This window comes from Corvus hawaiiensis, chromosome 20 (genome assembly GCF_020740725.1).
Source record: "Corvus hawaiiensis isolate bCorHaw1 chromosome 20, bCorHaw1.pri.cur, whole genome shotgun sequence".
In the NCBI taxonomy this organism is placed as follows: Eukaryota; Metazoa; Chordata; class Aves; order Passeriformes; family Corvidae; genus Corvus; species Corvus hawaiiensis.
Window position 1 is genome coordinate 500,171 of NC_063232.1, and position 22,762 is coordinate 522,932.

Consider the following 22,762-nt stretch of genomic DNA (forward strand, 5'->3'; position numbering starts at 1 on the left):
GGCCATGGCCAAAGACAACGGGCAGCACTGATTTTCCCTCCGTTCTAACCCAGCCTGACCCTCTGCACACAGCAATTCCATCTCCCCACTCACCAACTGCCTCAAGGCACCTCCTGCCTCTCCAGCTTCAGGACTGCACATGCACGTTCAGTGCTGAATGCTTTCTGTGCTTTTTATATGTGTACATCCAGCAGATCTCTACTTACCTTCTTTTGTAATCTTATAACAGATGTCCATTTTTTTTCCAGAAGTCCAGCATACTTCTTATCTAACTCTTCATTCTGAGGAGAAGCATTTAAAGAAAGAGGAAGAAAAGCACACAGAAGAACAAACATCAGAGACACAGAAGTATAACTAAATGCTGCATTTTCTTTCTATTACAAGATTACAGTCTCATGCTACAATAATCCTAAATTAGATGCAGATAACACAGACATCAGAAAATAGCCATGCCATGGCTTACTCCATGGAAGATAAAAGCTCTGAGGACTGGCTACCTTGGTCAGAGACAGATGGTAATCTACTACTATAGGGCACTTGTAAAAGCTGGAGTTATCTGCATGAATAATCCATACAAAAATTAAATCTCTTTGTAAAGATACACATCAATCCTTCCAATTTACTCAAATAATTTCAGCCTTTACCTTTCTTTTTCCATTTTAGTATAGCCCACTCCAATTCAGATTTTCTTATGAAACTTTTAGCAACTGCATTTTCTCTTTCCCTCAGGACCATCTAACCTATTTAGATTGCTTTCCTAAGCTTTGGGAAGAGGAGACTAAATTAGGTTGATAGATAAGGCAGATAGGGCAATGATACTAGAATTTTCAATTATAAGTATAGTGTTTCAATTTGTCATTTCTACTTATTTATTCAATACTAGTAGCAAATTGGAGAAATTAAGTCAAATTTTAACCAAGCATTTTGGAAAAAGAACAATGCAAGATATGTAGTAATGAAAAGGCAAGGATTTATCCAGAGGATTTATCCAGCACACAGAAGTTTATTACTTAATCCAGCTGTAGCCATATAAAATGCACACCTCCTATGCTAATAGGTGGCAAAGTTAAAAATTATACCAAATCATCTGTGACAAAGGCAAATCAACAGAATGAAGTTGAAAGAAATGACTGGTCTGAGTCATTGGCATCTGTACAGTCTAAGCAAACAGAGCTGCTTACCAGAGCTGGTCACACAATCACAGAATCACAGACTGGTTTGGGCTGGAAGGGACCTAGAATCTCATTTTGTTCTACACCCCTGCCATGGTGGGGGACACCTTCCACTAACTGCTCCAAGCCCCATCCAACCTGGCCTTACTGGATGATGAACTCCTGTGAACTGTTTCAGCCTGCCCTCGTACTACTTGGTTACCCAAGAGACCCAACAACAGACTAAGGCAATGACTTAACTCCTGACCCACCTCAAATCTCAAAAGAATCTTCCAACATTGGCTCTGTATGATAAAGCAGAGGACGAAAGTAATCCAGTTTTGTCTTCCTGTTTCTTAAAGATTCCCACTGAAGTCAGTCTCCAAAGCTGCACAGTCTCAGACCATTTCAAATCTGGTTATAAAACCATTTGCTCAGAAATGGTCAACTCGCCCAACAATTACTTTTCCCTTTTCTGGCAAGGCAATAAGCTGTGTGAGTTCATCACCTCCAGTTCTGAAACTGTCTGAGCTAACAGGCAGGTAGTAGACACACAGGTTCAGAACAGATTCAAGTGCCATAAAACTGACAGACTTGTACATTAAAATATAGACGAAGAATCTTGTTTGAACTCACCACATCTAATTCAGCTTCCTTTTTAAAAACCGAATATGCCTCCTCATAGCCATTGGAACGGAGGTAATCTGCTATCGCTCGATTTCTACAAAGCAACATTTTAAATACAATTTAAGGAATCAAAGAAAGATTGTCATCACAACATAGCGCATTCTGATCAGATCCTTGTCTACGTTCCAAAGTAAAAGAGCAAAAAATTGCCAGACTTTACTCAAGATAAATGTAGAATTCATGGATTGCAGCTTATATTGCAATGTGCTTACTGCAAATTGAAGAATCCATTTTTTATGCCATCAGTAATCTTGAAATTATATTTTCATCATTTCCCAATTCTAGTTTCAAATACCAGCAGTTCTATCAAAAATAAAGAGTAGAGAGATCCAAACCACAACACACAGTACTTAAAGGGCATATGAACAGAACCACTCTAAAATCTATTTGGAAACAAATGCTAATAATTTAAGCTTAGTGAAAATGCAACACGAACTTAAAAACTGATTCCTTACAGTTCATCTCGTTGCCTTTGTGACAGCACCATCGTGGCTGAGATGTCAGGTTAACGTGATCGAGCAGTGGCTTCTCCTCAAGAGCTAAAGTCTTGGGAACCCAGGATCCACAATTCAGTCTGCCACAGTGGCTTAAATCACAAGTATTTCTCCAGATGTGAAATCCAATAGGAAATCCAGAGGCATTCAACACAGAAGATTCAATCCATCTACAAGGAGGAGAAAGAAACATCATTTGTTTCATTGAAACAAGCATTCCTCTGGCAGCTTTCTTAGATTTATCCAAACAGCATCTTTAAAGACTCCGGCTCTACCCCAGCATGGGGCCCTTGCAGCTACAGTGCTGCACAACTGTAGCACACAAATGACTTCTCCCACTCCAGTACCACCACCTGAGGAAGTTCCGAAGAGGCATGGATTAAGAGACAATACTGGTTTTCTTTTCAGTCATGTGTTGATGCAGTTTACCTATAGCTAATATTTCATCTTGCCCACATTTAGGGCACAGCAAATTTTTAAACAGTTCTTCAATCTTATCAGAGTGGCACCATTACCATGGGGAGAGCTGCCACAGGCCCGTTACTGCAGCTGGGCTCAGGGAATGGTGTGATCACAACACCTCTGGCAACGCCAGCCAATTCGGGATACGGCTGGAACCCAACATGCTTGAGATAGTTGGGTGCAGCCGAGCTGTGCCTTTGCAAAACACACACTCGTTAGTATCCTTTGATGCAGAAACACGAACTGCAGCATTCTCGGTGCACAACCTGCTTCAACCGGGCAGCTTTAACCTCTGCCACACTGACATCACCAAACCCATGTTGGCAGTGCTGCCTCTGCTTTCTGCACTGCAGGGACCTTGTGAGCACCATGACCATGGGAAGTGCTGAAATGGCACTTCTTGCACACCTGGCAGGTTCTGTACAGAACTCATCATTCACTCAAGCTGTTCAGCAAGTCTGACCGACCAACCAGCTTTCAGCACCGAGATAAACTGAGGCAACATACAGAGGCTCACAGACAGCAGGTGGGTTTGCAAACGTTCTACTAACTGCTTGAGGACGTGCATGCTCCCGCTCCCTCACCTCTGCCCCTCTCTAGACACACAGGTATGCCGAGTTCAGTATCACAGCTCAATAACAATTTTAGTAAGGAGCCTCTTTTAAACAATAGTCTGCTATGAAAAAAGTCAAGAAAATACTAAGCTCGTATCATTAATGGCTACTTATTCATCACAGGGGATCAGAGGCTTCTTTCTAAACCTATCTAGGCCCTGCTGTCTGCTTCAAAATGAGCTTAAGCTGCAAGTTGCTTGCATTCCACCCTGCTGGTGGATCTTCTACGTCAAATGCTGCACACCATAATACTGCCCTACAAGCCAGTTAGAACAGGAACACTCTGAACAGGCAGTACCGCATTTAATTAGTCTAACCTCTTCCCCAATAGCTATTTCAGAAACAATTCAGCTGAAAACTAACAGCACAGGCTGCATCCTTCAGAGAACAGAAGCAAACATTTCACTTACTCTTGTCAATACCTAATTCATGCCAGGTAAAGAGAGAGTTGGGTTTCAAGAGATGTCCCGTGCTCAGCCCAGAGTCAGAATATCACATGCAAATCAATGGAAATTCAGTGAATATCAAAAATAACGTCCTGCAGTGCTGAGAGGCGCCCTGCAGAGGGCGCCGCGGCGGGACAGCCCGCGCTGAACCAGGCTCGGGCTCGGGCAGGGGCAGCGCAACGAGACCGGGCACCTCCGAACGCACGGCAGCACTTCTGGAAGCGCCCAACAGCACAACGCAAAGACACAAACGTCCAACATCTGCCTCTAGGACTGCCAGGGTGAAAATCTGAAGGTCGGGTTTGTATTATGAACCTCCACTAGCAGTGAATGTCTAGTAAATCCAGTGCCAGCATACTGGCTCCAGTAAAAATCCCAGTATCTCATCAATTTTGTTGCGGCATCTGGGAGATGCAATTATAGCACTTGTCTAAAAATAACAGCAACTGTGTTTGTAAGGCCATCCTTCACATATCACCTATTTAGAAATTCATTTTCCCTGTCAAATATAAAGTAACCCCAAACTTCTCCCACATCCACCTCCCAACACCTGGGCTGCTCCACAGTCTAACTCTGAATTGTTAGTGAGAAACAGATCCTAGTACTAGATAAATTCCAACAGCTACAGGGCAAAACAGCTACTCCTGCTATAAGCAAATTACAGCTGAGCCAAAGCCACCAACCAACTGATCTACAGTATCTCGCTCCTCCAGAAAGGGTCTGTTCCAAGCACCCTGCTCAGCATTCCTAATTTTTTAACTACAAAGCCACCTAAATAGCAGGCAAAGTATTTTTAGGGCTGCCTCCTTCATAGACAAAAACAGAACAAACAAACCAAAACCAAAGCCCACCACAAACAAACAAAAACCCCCATACAAATAACCCACTCAAGCAAAACCATCCAAACCCAAAAAGCCCAAAAGGACCAACATTCATTATACACCTGTGCCACTATGTGCACTGCATTTTTTTTAGCTGGAGCAGACTTTGTGACATACAGGCTTCAGCGAAGCAAGACTAACCAGTCCTCCTCCATCACCTATCAGTCACCACCATGTTACCCGCAAACAACTCAGCCATGAGAGGCAGCCAGGACTCTGGGGGAACACAGGGGAACAAAAACAACCCACAAAAACCCGCCACCTGCTCATTACATCTTGCCTGAATCTGGTCACTTTGTATCAGCATCTTACTGTGACCAAGGCAGTGTCAAGACAGAGTTAGATCTTCTTTTGAAAGCAAAGCTGTCTTTGCATGAGAATTTTACTTTGCTCTCTATTAAATACAGGAAAAAGCACAATGAACCTAGAGAGCCACCCATGGAGTAACAGCTACTAATCAAGTGTGAACCAGGATGTGCCTTTTATTAATACCCACTTACACTCCTCCAAGTTGTAGTTTCTAACTTAAAACCTATCTGATTCCCTATCAATAGTCTGCAAATATAAAACCACTAAGTGGCAAACCTCTGCACAAAGACAATAACAGAGGGCTACAGGTGTTCTCAGCAAGATCTGGTGTCTTTGTAAAGTAAGCCTTTTAAAACTGGGAGCTGGCAGAACACCTGTCACTGGCACAGGTACGACACATGCAACGGTCACCTCTCACTCCTCCTGGCAGCGCAGGAGCTGCACGGTTTTCTAGAACAACACAAACCATTCCTTACCTATACACAACATACTCCTCAGCTCCACTAACAGCAGCAGATACTCAGCAGGCAACTTGCACCTCATCCCAAGTGCCCACCTTTCTACTCAGCTACAGATCAGCTTTTATACTTAGGACTGGCAGAAACATCAGAGCAGTAAGCATAGCAGACCTACTTCAACCCTTCAGTGCTGCAGGACTACAGAGTGGCACACTGAAGCACAATCTTTAAAAAGAAATTAAATTAAGAGACAGCCAAGAATCGTCACAGGCCGGAATTTTTCCCTGCACAAGCTTCTAAAACACAGAATTATTGATGAAGAGCAACAAACTGAGCAGAAATACCTGAAAAACAGAAGAATCCTCTCCTGTAAGGGAAGGTGGAAACAGCATAGGGCAGGTTCCTCTCATTTGAAAAAAAATAAATGGGACCTTCTGTCTCTTCACATCTGACCGTCCCCCTTCTTCCTAAACCAGGGTTCAGAGATTGCTGAGCTTCACCACACCAGGCTGTTGCTGCAGCCAGCTGCCCTGGCCACGAGCCTGCCCCCGCTGCACTAAGGACATGCTCACGGCCACTGCAGCGGCTCCGAGGCCCCGGCTGTGCCCAGCCGGTGCCACCTGGGCAGCACACGCCCCTGTGCAAGCGGCTGTGAGCAGGGCACCCAGCCAGCCCCACGCCACGCTGGCACCGGGCACCACCGACCTGGCACGGACAGGAACACCCTCTTCCCCAGGGCGACTAAGAGGATTCAACAGACAGCTGCTGCTTCCTGGCTTCAAACACTGGGTTCTTCCACTGATGGGTATCAGTGTGGTTCAAATGCTTCCTAGATTACTGGAAAACTTCACAATAACTTAATGAGAGACTTGCACATGATTCATAAATGCACCAACAGCAAAATGAAACAAGTTCAGCTCCATTTGTTAGCTGAGACAGCTCTACAGGAGGTATCCAAGCACAATAGCTACACGCTCAGTCACAGCAGTGAGGTAGGGAAAAAATAATCACTTTCAGGCAAGAGATTCCCCTCAGTTCATTATATGTCATGCCAATAAATGATACACCTTGGCTTGTAGGTATTTCTATGACTGTGTTCATACTTGCTTCAGGAGACACTTAAGTATTTTCCATAAGTATTCTCCAAATAAGACTGAGAAACAGATTATGGATCCAAATTAATTAATCAGCATTTTAGTCTCAACCTGCCAAAAATACTTACTTATTTACCAGAACTAGCATCAAGCAAGAGCAAAGTTACCAGAATTAAAATTCCTAAAAGTGCCTATTCTGTACACACAAAAAATCAAATCTAGTCTCTAAATTTCTTCAGAGTTCATTATGATTTTGTTTAGCAGAGTATACTGGATACTAAACAGTACTAAAATTTGGGTTATATACCTAAGCCCTTCCAAATCCACATTTTCATAAATGTATCCTGAGGTACCAAACTACACTATCACAACAAACCTCAGCATCTTCCGCAGGATTTTGTCACTAAGTTCCGTTCAAGGTTCTCCACTGTCTTTCTCTGCTCCTATCAAGTGTATCAAAAACACTTTTAAGGACCAACACCATAAACAAACCCCTAAAATGGTTCAACTGACTAACAATGCCCATTTCTGCCGTTCAGAAAAAGTCACAGTAGAAGTCACTCCCAGCTGAGCTGTGATCCATCTCACCCACAGTGAGATCCACACTCCCCTCTCCCAGGAGCGATGGCACAGCAAACCCAGCTGTGTCAGTGCCTCTGTCACTGGCAGTGCTCTGCTACCACAGCGAGGGGTCAGAAAACCAACACAAGAACCATGCAGTGACATACAGAGAACACCAAGCCCCTCCAAGTTCATGGTGAACCAGTGTTCCTCACAGACATGTGCAGGTCCTAACCACAGTTTTAAGGTCACCTTAATAAAGCTGCAGAGTAATCTGAAGATGCATTACATTATAATGTAATACATTCTAACCATCAAAAGTTCAATTTCCCAGACTTCTCATGGCCTGAGTTACTTAGATTACTTAAACCACGACTCCTTTCACCAAGAGAATCCTCATCAGCACCACAGTGTCTTGTCACACCACAAGAACTCCTGGCTCTTCATCATTCTGGTAATTTCAGTCCTCAAACTTACAGAAACATTTGTTTACCAGCTACTAAAAAAAGCTGTCACTCAGCCTTATTATGTTCTTAAGCACTTCTCCTAACTCCCATAATTCCCACAGGCACATTTGTCCCTCATGTATTTTATTATTTCTCTCTTACCTTTTTAATTTTTATAAGTTAAACCGAGAAAATCAGCTTTAACTTAATTCCTTGGTTCACAACTCTGGCAGCAGCAGTGAACTGTTCCATACACCAGCACCACCACCCCGGGTTCACTCTGCTGCTGCTGTCCAGCAATCTCATCTGGTAGTGCATATCCCAAACATACGTTCATGGCTCCTCCAGGAACTTAACAGTAAATTAATTCAATTTCTGCAGTTTTTATGACTGTTGCTCAGGCTCCATAAACAGTCTTCCCCACAAAAAAACAAGCTATGTACACTAAACACATAACTGTAGCTCATTACATTAAAAATTAGAAAAGATACGTGGCATCAATTACAGAGCTAAAGCATCAGCAGATACAGAACAGACCAGCAGAGTGCAGCTCTGAAAGCTCAACAAAGCTTTAGCTCAGCACTGCTGTGCTTTAGGAATTGTACTTTTTTGCCTTTTTTTGCAGAATCCTAATACTTTAATTAACTCAGCTACAAGACCACTTTGTCCCTAAGTATTACTATGACAACATTTTTAATAATATTCTACAAGAACATTTATTGAAGGAAACAAAATCTGAGGTCCCATTCTCAGATTGTCAGCTCAGGCACACCTAATACAAAGCATTTGGGTGTTAAAAAGGCACGCGCGCCATCATCAACATCAGGAACACAAACTGAGTTCACATTGTGAAATCAATTAAGAGTTTTCCATTACTCACATTCAGGTTCAAATTTAAATCTTAATTTATAATTTAAAATTTCAATAACCTGTATAAGAAGTAAAACATTTTGGAGTGTTAATCTACATGCTACCAACTTTCAAGTAGTTTCTCTAACACATTCTATCATTCTTAAAATGTTTTTTTACCTCAAAGAAAACTCCTGGAGTTTACTTCTAAATTGTTAATATACCCAAAATCCTACTTCAGTTAGCTCTGTCTCTTCAGCTAATTTTACAACTCCAGTGAAAAGGCTAGTCACTTATGAAAACCAAAGGCCACCAAAAAGAGTAACTGAATTGATATAATCGGAATAAATTCCACAATTCTTTAACGTTAAAGGATCCATTTGTGCATTAGTAAAAGAGAAACTCTTGTTGCATTGTCTCTTGCTACATGGCTGGCACAGGAGATCCTTGAAAGGTTCTTCGACAGTGTATCCTGTTTCACAACATTAACAAGAGAACTTAAAGTGGTTATTTGGGAGTATTCCCAGCAATTAGAGCTACAGTCCTTATGGAAGAACTAGACTGCATGAATTGTTCTCCTACACCTCTGGATTATGTTGCTAAATTCTACCAAGTACATAAGAACACTTCCTTTTAAGTTAAACTAATTTTTAATGGGTCTGATTTTCTTTTAAAGCCCATAAGCAAAAAGCTGCTTTATCAGACTCAAGCCACAGAATAGGACAACTCTTTCCACAAATGAACTCAAAGCCAGATTCCATAGAAGTGAAGTAATATCCACGTTTCCTGGGCATAACTATTAGGACCTGAAAAGGGTTCCTAGATACCTCTCTATCTGTTGATAGGAAAGAAAAACACTAACAAGTAAAATAATCCAATTCCTCTCCTGCCTCCACCTTGCCCCCTGTTACTGCAGGAAAGCTCATCCACAGTAGAATCACCCAGGCACAGCCATGCAGCCGCTCCTAGTGTGGCAAACAGACCTTATCCTAGAAAACGTTGGTATCCATCACCTGCTAAGCTGGCAGGGATGAGTCAGGGAATATGAGAAAGCTACTCATTTATGAGCTGGATTAATCTTTTTTTTTTTTTCCCCCACTTTTCAGCCTACATCTGTAAAGCTGGCTGAGGGATTACGATGAAGTGAGCTCCAACAACTATCTGATTTGGGAAAAACAAAACAAGAACCAAATCTGATCTGAATTACAACTCTGAGCCTTATTTTTAATTCATATGTTTAGTAAGCCTGTTATTCTGCAATTAAGGGAAGTCTCAAAATGCCCGTAGGTCAACACTTTGCTTGATACATCAATGTAATATCCACAGAGTACAGCATTCTGTGCAGTCTTTGTAATAATTCACAAAAAACGTTTTCTGTTTCAGTTCAGTTACAGGTTTATCAAAGGAAATAGATTTTAACATGAAAAAAGTGAAAAATTTTATGTCTGTTTTCTTCCCCATTTCACCTACATGTACAGTTTTTGCTAAAAACCTGATACAGTAGTTTAGTTCTGAAAGTAATTCAACACCAAATCCATGGGGAACGAGAAAGCAATCTGTAGCAGATCAGATATAATGCCTATGTTCCAAAGACTTGGAATGCAGGTTGCAATTACATCTGAAAAATAAAGCTAAGGAATGTCATCAAGATGCTATAAAACAAGAGCAAGTTGGCTGCTCCATGCAGCATGCTGCCTAAAGAAACGCCTGTGCATTTTGAAATCAACTCCTATGCCCGTCTGCTTTCCCATATTATCTCAAGCTAAGTTTTTAACACATCACTGGCAGTCACTACCCACCTTTAGGCCTGTAAAACAACAGAACACATTTCTGGCCTCGTTACCTTCCCAGGCACCAATGCTAAATGACTTTGAGGAATCTGGACCAAATTTGCTTGGAAAATACTTTTTTTTAAAAGAAGACTTTAAATTAATTCAAACTTGACATTTTTTCTACATGTATCACTTCAGTTTTGCAATTCTGATAGAAGCATGATACAAGTAATTCTCAGGAGAAACATCTTGAGCACTGTCACATCATCTAATTTTAGAGCCTTTGAGCTTCCTCCAGGTCAGAGCTCCAGCCTGAGGTCTGTGTATAGGCTTTGGGGGAAAACGTCCTTCTTCTAACCTGCCTGTTCAGTTCTATGTGAAAACGCAGGTAAATTTAGCTACCAATAAATGAACAACCTGGAAAAACTCAGGCTGCAGTAGAAAACCAAGCTTTAACATGCGTGAAAACGTTTTTGACATAGCACTCTCCACATTGCTCTCAGTGTGTTGTGACAGTGGTAGGACAGCAAGTAGGGGTAGTGTTATGGGGCTCGATATTACATGTTGCTACTCAACACTTGCTCAGAGCGAAGCACGTAAGGGTCAGCTGGATGACTTAAGCAGGATATTTTTCAGTATCATTACTGCTAGGTCAAACAACACATACATATTTTGGGATAGCAATTCTAGACCACCAAGAGAAGAGTGCTGCACTCAGATGTGTCTGTCAGCAGGCATGCAACTGGATTTGAACTTTATTGTTTTCAATTTTTCCTCCCATACTTCTCTGGCTTGAAAAATTAAGTAACAGATTTATAACTGTAAAGGAGGTCACAGGACTATATTCAAATTTAAATAATTCAATCATTAAACTGCCTGTTATACTGGAAATGTGATATTAACAAAAATGACTGTGAATTGATTAAATTTATATAGAAAAATATCTGGAAGGAAACTTAAAAGGAACACCTAAGTTAATACTTTAGAAACAGGAGAAGGTGTAAACCACAAAGAAATCCAAACAAGAACTTAAGACAGACCTTCCACTCTTCAATCATGAGAACACTGTTGGTCCTTTACCCATTTTCGAAGCTCGTTGGCCAAAAATGGCTTCACTTGCCCAGAGGGGGAGGGGAAAAAAAAAACCAAAACCAAAAAGCTCATCAAAATTGTCTATCTTCTTCCATTACAGGCAACAGTGTTCAACCTCTCATGACACTAGTACCAAAAATAATGAAATCAGGGTTCTGGTAGAAGGTGTCTCATCTTCCTTATCACCCACCTTCACCTACTACCCTCCTGCCTCTAAAACAGAGCTGAAGGTGAAAGAATCAGAAACTTCTACCATTACTGATTTAATAGACACCATCTGTTTAAAATACATACACACACTCATTAATGACATCATCCTCTTAATAGATTATAAGGATATGAGCATTTAAACAAACCAAATTGTTTATGCAATCTCTTTCTTTACCGCAAAAAGCAGGTGAATCCAGCACAAGACAAGCTGCCAGTGTTGTTTCTTTATGGAAGAAACAGTCATTTATCTGCAGCAAACAGCCTAGATGCTTCCAGCTGATTTTCCTCTAGTCTTAAAGAAGGATAAACTTAACACCTTTGCTTTAGCATTAAGCAGAAAAACAAGGCAGAGGCAATCTCGGGGCGAGGTGAGGGGGGGAGGCACACTTGTCTAATTAAACCAAAAGAACTTAAGGTTTGTGGAGCACAACAGGAACAATTAACATGGATACAAGAGGCAAGGTATAAATAATCCCAGTCATGAATGCCCCTGTGCTATCCCAGATGCAAACCAGTAGAGCACCACCCCACAGAGCCTGTCACCTACCTCACAAGAGGTGTGACAGCTGAGTCACCAACCAGCCCCAGAACAAGAGGTGCCTCTGAACAGCCTTCGACCAACTCCCTCAGCAGGGACCTACTTAACAACGGATGCAAGGAAATTACAGGACAGACACTGCTGCTGCACCACCTACAAACCTCAACCACGGATGGTCCCATCTCTGGAAATACCTTCCCAAGGCTGCAGCAAGTAGATACTAGTTAAAAATATCAGATAAGCCTTCCAGAATCAACACAATCACAACCACAAAGATGTATTTATTACATTCATTAAATTACAATCCTTATCCAAAGTCCACAAGCAGCCAAGCCAAGCTGCAGGGCTCACTCAGAAGCAGTACCATTAAGAAGGAAATGGCGAAAATAATTCCAAATGTATTAACTAGCAGGTACTCTGAATTAATAACGCTGATATTTTTACAGTTATACATGCATCAGTGCTCTTGGTATTTATTGGTCAATGTGACAATGCTGTGCACAGCAATAATTTTGGAAGGACTGTATGCTTACAGGCCCAAGGAAATGGAGTTCAGCATACACGTACTTCTTAAGTAACATTTTTCTTTGAAATTTCCTGACAGTACATGCCAGCAGGAAGCTAAATGATAGGTGGCTTCCAAGACGGTGAACTAAAAGCAAGAGAGCCTAAGTCACACCTACCTAATCCCTTAAGGAGAGAGCAGGAGGCTTAAAAAAAAGAAAACAGAATGAGCTTTTAAACATTATGAATGAGACAAACATTGCCTCATCTAAGGTCCTGCCTCAACTGAGAGGAAAAGGCCCTTCTTTAAACAACTGAGATAAGATACAGGTTAGCAATACACGTCTGTTGGGCTAACCCGCAGCAGCTGGCATCTCCAGGGTAAAACTGGAACTCTATTCTTCATCAGACAAAATCCTGGTTATCGCCAATGTTTCTAACATGTACTGTTCATCAGTTGGTCTTAGAACATGGCAGGAATGAAGAAAAGTTTTGTTCTAAAATAACTAATATGTGAAAACCAGACATTTAACCCAACCTCAGCCCAGGACCCCACCATTAAGCTGACAAAACAGAGCTACAGCTCCCATCACACCTCTGCACCCCAGTGGTGGCACAATCCTGCCCACAGAGCATGGCCATTCATGCTCCCCTAGCATGGAAAGCATTCAGAGCAAGAATTCTGAGGAAACAGCTTTATGTACTTAAAATTAAATTTAAACAGGTCAGGATTGTATCTTAGTGTAAATGCTTATTTTTAAAAACTTGAAGTGTAGCCTACTCTGTCAGGCAGATCAAAAGACAAAGCAACATCACCCATGAATCCCCATTTCCCTTGTGTCAGGCAATGAAGTAGCTCCTGAGAAAGCCCCTGAACCCAGGCAAGGCTTCACCAGCGCAATACATTTTCAGTAGTCAGGTTGTCCTGCCGGTGATACTTAAGCTCTTACAAAAAGGAGAAAGAGGAGGCAGTTGTAACGTCACTGACAGATCTGCAAGTATGGACAGTGCATAGCCTACTGCTTCTCTACAACAAACCTCACAGGAGAGTCCCAGAACCATTCTATCAACACACATGGCTCTGATCCTTAGGAAAGATCTTCAGTTGCCATCACAAATTACATGTTAGAGGCTGGAAACTCCCCCGCACCCCATAGGAAATCTGAAATTATTCTCTATTAATAATAATTACTGATTTCTATTGTCCTCTTGATTTCCTGAATTTAGGCCTACACAGTTCTTATTTTCAGCCTGACAAGTATTTCAGTGCCCACTTCATGGACACTTCAGCTGCTCTCCCAGTCTTTGCCTTTAGTTTAGAAAACGGGCCTGAAGATCACCAAAGCAGGAGAGAGCTGACCTAAACTGAACTATTCCAATGTCACTCTCCTTCTTACTATGGTAATTCCAACCCCTCTAGTTCAGGAATATAGGGCAGCTACAGAGGGTTGTAAAAAAAACTTACAAACATATGCAGTCTGTACCTGAGCTACCCTGAGGCAGACAGGTCCAGCTATTGTTTGCTCAGAATATTCCACAAGAGGTACAAATACATTATAATTAAAGATGGACATTGGCTGTGGAGTTCTTCATGGAAGACAAGGTTGGAGTGCTGAACAAGGCAGTCAGCAGATGTTGATTCTGGAGCTGTCCCATTCATAGCAAGTTGGATAGACAGCAAGCTGAGAGCAAAGACACAACCTGAGTCCCCAGGCTGGGAGGAGCACAGGAGCCAGGACAGGCACAGGAATCAGCAGGACAGGCAAGACAGAGCTCATGTGCAGGCAGAAAGGAACTACTAATGCCTTTTGCTTCTGTAGAACCCAAATGAACAAGTTACTCCTGTAGAAAAAGTGACTGCCATCATTTCAAGGGCAAAAATCAACCAAAGCTGTTAAGATGGCAAGTGTTTTACTGGGTTCTTCATCGGCCTTAGCCTGGATATGCATTAGACTCAGGTACTGAGCTCATGCAGCCACTGAATCCTGGAAGATCTACTCCAAGTGAACGAACTAGAAATAATGCAGAAGCCACTGTCCCTTATTTTAATTTTGGGCATACTAAGAGAAACACAGTCTCTTGTGTGCCCATCTCCTGTCACAAACTGCACTCCAGAACTGAGACCCCCATGAAAAAGCAAAATCTCAGTCTGCTTCAGAATCATCCGTGTTCAATGCTGTACTTGCTCCAATCAACACTGAAATCAGATGGGAATGCCATGAGGTACATGTGGAACAGGAGAGCACTTCCACAAGCAGCCCTTCCTAGGTGCTTCCTCCAATCCCTATTGTACTCCCCAAATCCTTTGTTCTAACGCCTTTCCTACACAACTTTAAGCAATAGTACCCAAGGGGGACAGCAATGCTCTTACAGAGCTACAGTGCTCAAAAGGGCTTCGAAAATCTTGAGATGTTATTTTACAAGAACTCGGCACATGACGAAGGGCAATGCAATCTAGTCTGTACACTGACAGCAGTCACTCCACTGTGGTCACCAGAGAAACCAGGGATTGTCTTTTCCTGTGTGCCCACCCATAATCCGGTCTAACCAAGAAGTTCCATGAACAAATAACAGCATGAAGCCACAATACAGGGGCTTCTCTAGATTCCAGAGAATCTTGTGTGTGAAACACCAGCGCAAAAATTGTAATTCTTATCTAAAGTGTAAATAAAATCAATTCAACAAGTGAATATCTAAGTGGATAAATTGAAGCGGTTATCAGACAAAAAAAATCCGGCTTTGCAACAGTGACTGGTCACTTCTCACTGCCAGACAAATCAAAATCCATCCTGCAGAAAAAACCAGCCTCAGAACAGAATGTGAGATTTGTTTCATTTCCGAAGCTTCCTGCACCATTAGATTCTTCCCTAAAGAAGAGACTTCATTGTTACGGCAATTAGTATTCCTCCACCCCGGCAAAGGGAGAAAAAAAAAGCTCTGAAAGGGTAATCGAGCCATTTCGCAGCTTTGCCTCCTTACTCCACCCAGTCTCTTCCCTGCTCAATGGCTGCTCACAGCATCCACAAACATGGGAACAGCAACAGAAACACACAAAAACGAGATGCCTAAGAACAAGCCGGATATTTGCAATGCATCTTACAGTTTAAAAATATTTTCTTTGTTTAGCTCCCCAACATAATTTTCCTATTTAACAAAATCACTCTAAGGGCAAATAACATTCTGACAGCAGACCCTCCCTCTCCCGAAAACCAGCCAAATGCTGCACAATCATTTACAAAATGATCATGAGTGAACGGAGGTTCTTTAACCACCACCTCCTAATGCCATGAACAATACTGTCATAGGAACATGCACTTAAAAGAATCACCACAAAAATACGTATTTTAGCCAGGTCAATATGCCCAAACATTTAATTATATTAAAATAGTGTTTATTAAAGATTTTTAATGTAGCTTAGATTAACCTTCTCCCATCCCTAGTAGGTAATTCATTATGAAAGGACTTGACCTGCACCAACCAAGCCCACTACTGCAGCACTATAGGCAAGGAAATGGTTCGAGTGATACCATGGCAAAGAAAGGGAAGGTGTCACATTATTATTGGTATTAAAGGTCAATTTAATTGCATCCACCTTAAACAAAAAAAAAAAACAAAACAAAACAAAAAAAGAAAGAAAAACAAAAAAAATCTCACGCCCACAGAACTGAACAAACCCCAAACTTTTCAAGGGAGGCACCACTCCCACCCCCCAACTTCCATCAAAAGCTTTGCCTGCGTATAACCTCCTGCTGAAACAAAACCTCGGGAGCAGCAATTAATACAGGATTTTAGCAAACTCGACTGCTATTATAAGATTTTCAGGGGAAGCCTGTGCACCTGCAGCCATCCAGGCAGTGATATGACCCCCAGAAGGAGAGATTAGACCTCCCTCCCCCGTTTTACTGCAGCTGGTTCTGAAGGTCTGAGCCACCTCCTATCGCTGCTGCCCTGCTGAGCACTGCAGGAAAACTGGGGATGCGAGACAAATTCTGAAACAACACCTACTCCTTTCCCTGGATTATTAATTCTCGTCTTGTTTTCGGTGCCGCGGCCGCGCTGGCGATTTGGGCCATCGCCCGACGCCCGGCCCTGCCCGGGGAGAGGGTGACAGGGGGAAACCCCCGGCAGGAACCGGGGAGGGATGCTCGGGGTCCCCTCCGCGCACGCACCGGGCCCATCGCCCCTGAAAGCTTTTTTGTCGCTATTAACCCTGGCCCATCGCCTCCTCCAGGTATTTGCTAAGTCACGGACGGAGCGGCGCGGCCCGCGGGGGGGGGACACGGGCCCGGCGGCGGCTCCGCGCCCGCCCCGCCGCTCCCGCCGGGCCCTGTTTTCCTGCAGAGTCACCGCGGGAGCGGGGCCGGGGGCCGCGGGGAGCGGGGGAGCCGCGCCCCGGCCCCCAGAACCCCCCCACACCGACCCGGGGGGAGGACACCGGGCCGGCCCCCCCGCCGCCCCCCGCCCCGCCCGGTCCCTCCTCACCAACGGGCGCGGCCGCCATTTTGAGAGCGAGGAGAGAAGGGGGGGGAGCGGGGCGAGGGCGGGGAGCGGGAGAGGAGGGGGAGAGCGGAGAGGAAAGCGGCGGCCGCTCGGGCCCCGGGCCGGGACAACCCGCGGGCCGTTGGGGCGGCGGGCCCCAGGCTTACCGAGCCCCGCCAGCACCGCCGCCTCGCTGTGCTGCGCGGGGCCGGCGCCACCCGCCTGTCCCACTCACCGGCGCGGCGTCCCGGTGCGGGGTCGGGGTCCCGGTGCGGGGTCGGGGTCCCGGTGCGGGGTCCCGGCGCTCGGGGACGCTCCGCTCGCTCCGCGCTGTCAGAGGCGCCGCGGCCGCCGGGAGGGAGGGCGGGAGCGGCGCGGCCGCCGCGGCGCTGCGCATGCGCGGGCGGGGGCGGGGACGGCCGCCCTCCGCCATCTTGGGCGGCCGAGGCGCGGGGTGCGTGTCCCGGCGTGCCGCGCGCTCCTCCCGGCGTGCACTGCGCGCCTGCCCGCCTGAGGGGGCGGCGCGGGGACACCGGGAGCCCCCGGAATAAGGGGCGCTTCCCGGGAACACACCGCGAGTACTGGGCACATGCCACGAAGATCAGGCACACCGGGAAAACACCGGGCACGGCAGCAGTGACACTGGGCACCCCGGCACCGGGCATGCCGAGTGCCACCGAGCACCGGGAAGACGAGGCGCAGCGGATACACCCACATCGATCTCGGCCTCCCACAGGCACCGGGCGCTCTAGTGCCTTCCGAGTGTCCCTTCCTAGGAATCCCGTCCCGGGACAGCTTTGTTTTGTTGAGTGACCTTGTCTCGCAGATCTGGAGTCACCAGAGTTGAGAGAAACGTTCATATCTTTTGTGTCCATCACCTCCTTGTGACGGGAGCAGTGGGAACTGAATGTTTGCATAGTTAAATCTCAAAATGTCCTTTGTTTAATATCTCAAAATGGTGGTTCGTGGTGGTAAACTGAGGCACAGACCACTGCTGCTTTGACCCCTGCGCTCACAAGAGGTGGCACAGGAGAGTCCCGGAGAGTCTTGGCACTGCCTCTCTCAGCTCCTGCTTGACCAACACAGCCAGGCAGCTCTGTCAGCAGAGTTCTCCCACCAGTTTGTTGTTTTGAATCCCAGTGGTCGCAGTGTCAGGGACAGCAGTGCTTGCCCAGGAGCTCTGCACAGCCCATCGTGGTGAGCACTACAGCTGCGCTGGTAGAGGCCACAGGCAGGGAACCTGCTGCTGGCCAGAAATCCCAGAGCCCCGCAGCCCCAGGGACAGTGACCACAGCCACCTCCAGCACAGGCAGCGTGGCAGCAATGCAGCAAGACTGGGGCCACGCAGCTGTCTGAAATGCTGACCCGAGGGAAGAGGTAATTCCACGTGGAAAATTATCTAGACAGCAAAAAAATGGAGAAAACTTCAAGGGACACTAAAAATTGTGTAATCAAAAGCTGTACAGCCTTATCTGTTACTCCTGCGAGTAGCAGTGAAGATTACTAATGTAACAGTTGCATAATGCACCTCTGTGTTTGTACCCAGGGCACCTGAGGGTGCTGGTGTCAGTGTTGCCTGTGCTGGGCCTTGGGCCCTCACTTGCTCTTGTTTATTTTATACAGCAATGGAAAGGGCTATGCAAACCCCATACACCACACAGGCACTTGTCAGGGCTATTTCACGGACAACATAAGAAACACAGGGGACTGGAATTTAGGGAAAGGCTTTCAAATAGTTGCCCAAATTACCCTGGCTTTACTTCCACCTGCTTGCAAAGCAGGCAAAACTGCTTTGACAGCCTCAGAATTCTCATATTTCATGTATTTTGGGTGCATATTCAAGTGATAATTAGCATCTACACAAAAAATTATATCTGGTTTGCAGGGATTAAGGAATTTTCCAAAGATGTTTAGGACACTGGTATTTTATTCTCCTTTTACAGCTGGCCTTCCTTGTAATATCGTTGCTTGATACTAGAATGGAAAAGAAGTCCCAGCTGCCAGCACAGCTGAACCATGAGGAGTCTCAGAGCCCATTTTTTTTGACCATTTCCTTGATGGCCACCATGTACCTCGGTAATAGCAAACACGGACCCTGCGCGGGACAGGCAGATCCAAATTACACAGCTCCTTCTGATCCCAACTTCAGTTTTTCTTCAGACTATTCCTAAAGGCATTGTTTGCCGCTTGCACAGCTCTGCTGCAGTGTGAGCCAGGCTTCTCCAGGGGAGTTTTTGCCATCTAGGGTGGCACACACAGCAACGGCTACTACAGCTGAGATTAGGATCCCAAACGTTCCATCAACCCTTTCCACACACTTCCTGCTAAACATGGAAACTGGATTCATTGATAATTCATATGTTGCCTCTGAATGAAAGTTGTCATTAATATTCTATGCGTGTACATATTTGTGTAGCAAAGCACCTGCAGTGACTGTACCACTGCAACCAGCTCATGTACATGTTTCACGTCCGTCGCGGTGCCTGACCTACAAAAGATGTGAGCTGTTACAGCCACAGAGCTCTGGAAAAGAAAGAGTTGCATGAAAATGCCTCCACAGATTTGAACTGAAAGATCAGTGCAGTTTTAGGTCAGGACTGAATTCCAGTGACATAAATACTGTCGTTACAAGGTGCCTAAGCACATACCAAAGGAAAATTAACTTCTAGCTGTGTCTTGCAATTCAATTTAATGAGTCAATGGGCATGTCTACCTGTGTCATTAACCCTGTCACTGGGATAAATCCCAAGAAATGAGCATTTTTTCTTCTTTTTGTTCACTAGTGAATAGTGACTTCTCTGTGATTCAAGCAAGACTCTAGAACTGCAAATTTTCCACTTTATTGTTTTTATAGGTGCAAAAGTTTTAGAAATTCCGCTCCCAGTACTCATGTGGCCTTTCCTCTACATTATAAACATAAGGAAGAGGGCAGTTTGTAAGTGTGTCCCTCTCTACGTGACATTCTCAATAGCATTAAAAAGAAGATAATCAAATCATGTCTCTGAGGTATCTGCGTTGAGAACCTTGGCCCTGTGCAAAGTCTTCCTCTGTCGCAGTAAAATTTTTCACTGAAGTGAGCCCCTTTTCTAATTTAGTATAAAGGAAATGGAAACTGAATTTTCAGCAAGTGTTCCTGTTTTACTGCTAAAAGTCGCCATGCCTGTTTTTATTCCATTCTGCATCTCACCTGGACTGCTGATCGCATAGAGCTTATGAAGAGTTTATGCTACTGTTGATGACCATGTGTTTCTGTATCTTGATTCAATAGTCTTTGATGGTCCAATGCTATTCCGATGGACATTGCTTTCACATGGTTCCTTCTTTAAACTCACGTGTTAGTTCAGCGACTGCTTTTCCTAGAGCCAAAGGATGAAAGTCCAGGTACAAGAGGCATTTCAGCCACTTATCAGTTCTGTTTCCACTGGTGTCCCCTGACAGGCCCTTATCCAAACCTGACTGCTCACTCTGGAGGTGCAGCGTTCCCTGGCAGCTGTGGGCCTGGTCCCTTGGTGTTCCCAGGTTATCTGCTGGTTCCTCCGTGTTTTTGTGAGGTTGTAATTGGTGTCTGTTCAGCCTCACGCTCACCTTCTCCGTCCCCATACAGTGAGTGGGATGTTAAAAATAACCTTTTTCTGTGAGACCGTAAAAACAAGTGTTGCCTATAATAACCTTGTTAAAGTTTTTAACATAGGAGTATCAATTGCAGGTATTTATTGCCAAACAATAAGATGTTTTCTGTTCCCAAAATTTTAAAATTTATGAGGATTATATTATTCAAGGATAAATATCCTTACTTAAAAACTTTTATTCAATAGCTTCAGGAAATTACTCCTTATATCTTCAAAATGCTTTTATGGGCTTACAGTGAGGGCCAGTAACATGCACATTTCAGTTAAAAGGATGGTAAAGTAGTGCAGAGATAATAAAGCATCCACCTTTATATCTAATTGGAGCATTCACTTTTGCCTGCAAAAGCTGCACACAGTTCTCATGCTAATGCTGCAGCTGAACATGCAGATTAGGTCATTTTAGGCTCCTGTAGCTAACCAGGATAATTTGCGCATAAGTACCTGATATGCATAGAGCACTGCTGCAAAGGTCCGTGCAGGTATTTGGGATCGGATGCGTTTCTCCTGGCTCTCCCAGATGTGCTGCACAGCTGCAGCTGAGCTGCAGTTCAGCAGTTTGATGGACTCCAGCGCAAGCCTTGTTGTACTCAGCATCCCTTGTCCACTCAAACTTGTAACCTGTAAGAGTCACACTTCGGGTGAAACAAAAGGAACCACCATTGTTCGATAGAAGCAGTGATACCAGGTTGCTTTCCAAATTTGTATCGAAGTAAAACAAGCAGATATAACCTAAAAGCTGGGGAAAATAGGCCAAAGCAAACAAGCATGAGGCAGGAGTATTGAAAGAGGGGAGCACAAACTAACATCAGTGTATTCTTAATCCACAATTATCCCAGATTTGGATTAAACTGCCTTCTGGAGGGGCTTCCAGGACCCTTTTTGCATTGAAGTGTTTACCCCTGGTCACAGCATTTCTCCTTCTAATGGGTTTGTATTTTAAAAGGCATGAGATGAACTTTTCTGCCCTGTGTATCATGGACAGTGCTGCTGAGTCAAAAGCACAGTTAAAAACAAAGCAAATGTGTTGCTTTTTTAGTTCTTCAAATTCCATTGCTAATTATAGTGATGTGTATGTTGTTACTGCTGACACTATCCACCCGCCTTCTAAATTCCTTTCACTATACTCCTTTTCAGTTGCAGTATTAAAGCACTGCCAGCAATGCTAAGTGACATTGCTTGCATTTTATAGAATCATCATAGGGTATAGAGATTATATGTAGATTTTTCTATAATCATCATCAAGGGGTGTTTTTATTGCACTCAGCCTAATGTTAAAAGATGTTCTTGTGTTATTCTTTGTGCTTTATAATTTTATTGTTTCTATATAACGCACAGAAATCTAGAATTTGCTTCTAGTTTGCTCTTCTTTCCTCTGAGTCATTTTAGCCATAGGTATGGCTTGGTTATTGCAGAGTCACTAGAAGCTCTTTAAATTCTGCTTTTAAGGCACAAATCTGTTGTTCAAGATACTGTAAAACATCGGGGATGTGTGGCCTCTGCCCCATGGGTGCTGCAGCATTCCAAACACAACTTTATGGGATAAATTATTTAGATAATCCATGAGTACTGGAGAAGGATGTTATTCGTTATGTGATTGCTTTATAGATGTGGGAAATGGGAAAAGTCGTGCAGGGACTGTAGCTGGGGCTGTGCCAAAGGAAGGATTGCAGCCACTGACTGCACTCATGTCGTGGTGACACAGCCTCTGTCCGTGCTCCGCAGGTGCGGCGGGGGTGGAGCTGACTCCGGCCCGAGGTGCTGCTTCTCCCGCGGGGTGGTGGACTTTGCTGCTGAAGTTATGCACATGCTGCACGGGAGATTTGCAACTACAGGCTGAGGTATGCAGGGAGCCTGATCAGTACCTACGGGGAAGATGGCTTTTAATCTTACATGTGTTCTAAACAACAATATATTGCTGAACAGAAATACTTCCTTTTAAAGCAAAATGAACACTCTTTTCCTAAAGAACAATCCGTTCAGCTGACAAACCTGCACCAGCTTTAATAAACTGACAGTGTATCTCCCCATTAAAAACAGCAACATTTTACAACAAATAGAACTATTCAGAGATGTAAATGCCATACCG

The 22,762-nt window shown here is 44.2% G+C and overlaps 1 protein-coding gene and 1 long non-coding RNA gene across 3 annotated transcripts in view; one reads left to right on the forward strand and one right to left on the reverse strand.

Annotated features, from left to right (window-relative positions):
* Positions 1-17,416, reverse strand: part of PAFAH1B1 (platelet activating factor acetylhydrolase 1b regulatory subunit 1) — a 28,726-nt gene extending 11,310 nt beyond the window's left edge. The window contains exons 1-4 of one of the 2 annotated variants that reach the window (XM_048324827.1): positions 17,283-17,416; positions 2,294-2,502; positions 1,788-1,872; positions 207-281 (exon numbers count right to left, since the gene is read on the reverse strand). In XM_048324827.1, the coding sequence (XP_048180784.1) occupies positions 207-281; positions 1,788-1,872; positions 2,294-2,325 (192 nt within the window). In that variant the 5' untranslated portion in view covers positions 2,326-2,502; positions 17,283-17,416. Of the gene's footprint in view, positions 1-206; positions 282-1,787; positions 1,873-2,293; positions 2,503-17,050; positions 17,070-17,282 lie in introns of those variants that run through there. The other variant, XM_048324828.1, reaches the window with a different exon arrangement.
* Positions 16,501-22,762, forward strand: part of LOC125336371 — a 30,038-nt gene continuing 23,776 nt past the window's right edge. Inside the window, exons 1-2 of the long non-coding RNA XR_007207737.1 lie at positions 16,501-16,799; positions 22,399-22,514. This is a non-coding gene — a long non-coding RNA (uncharacterized LOC125336371). The remainder of the gene's footprint in view (positions 16,800-22,398; positions 22,515-22,762) is intronic.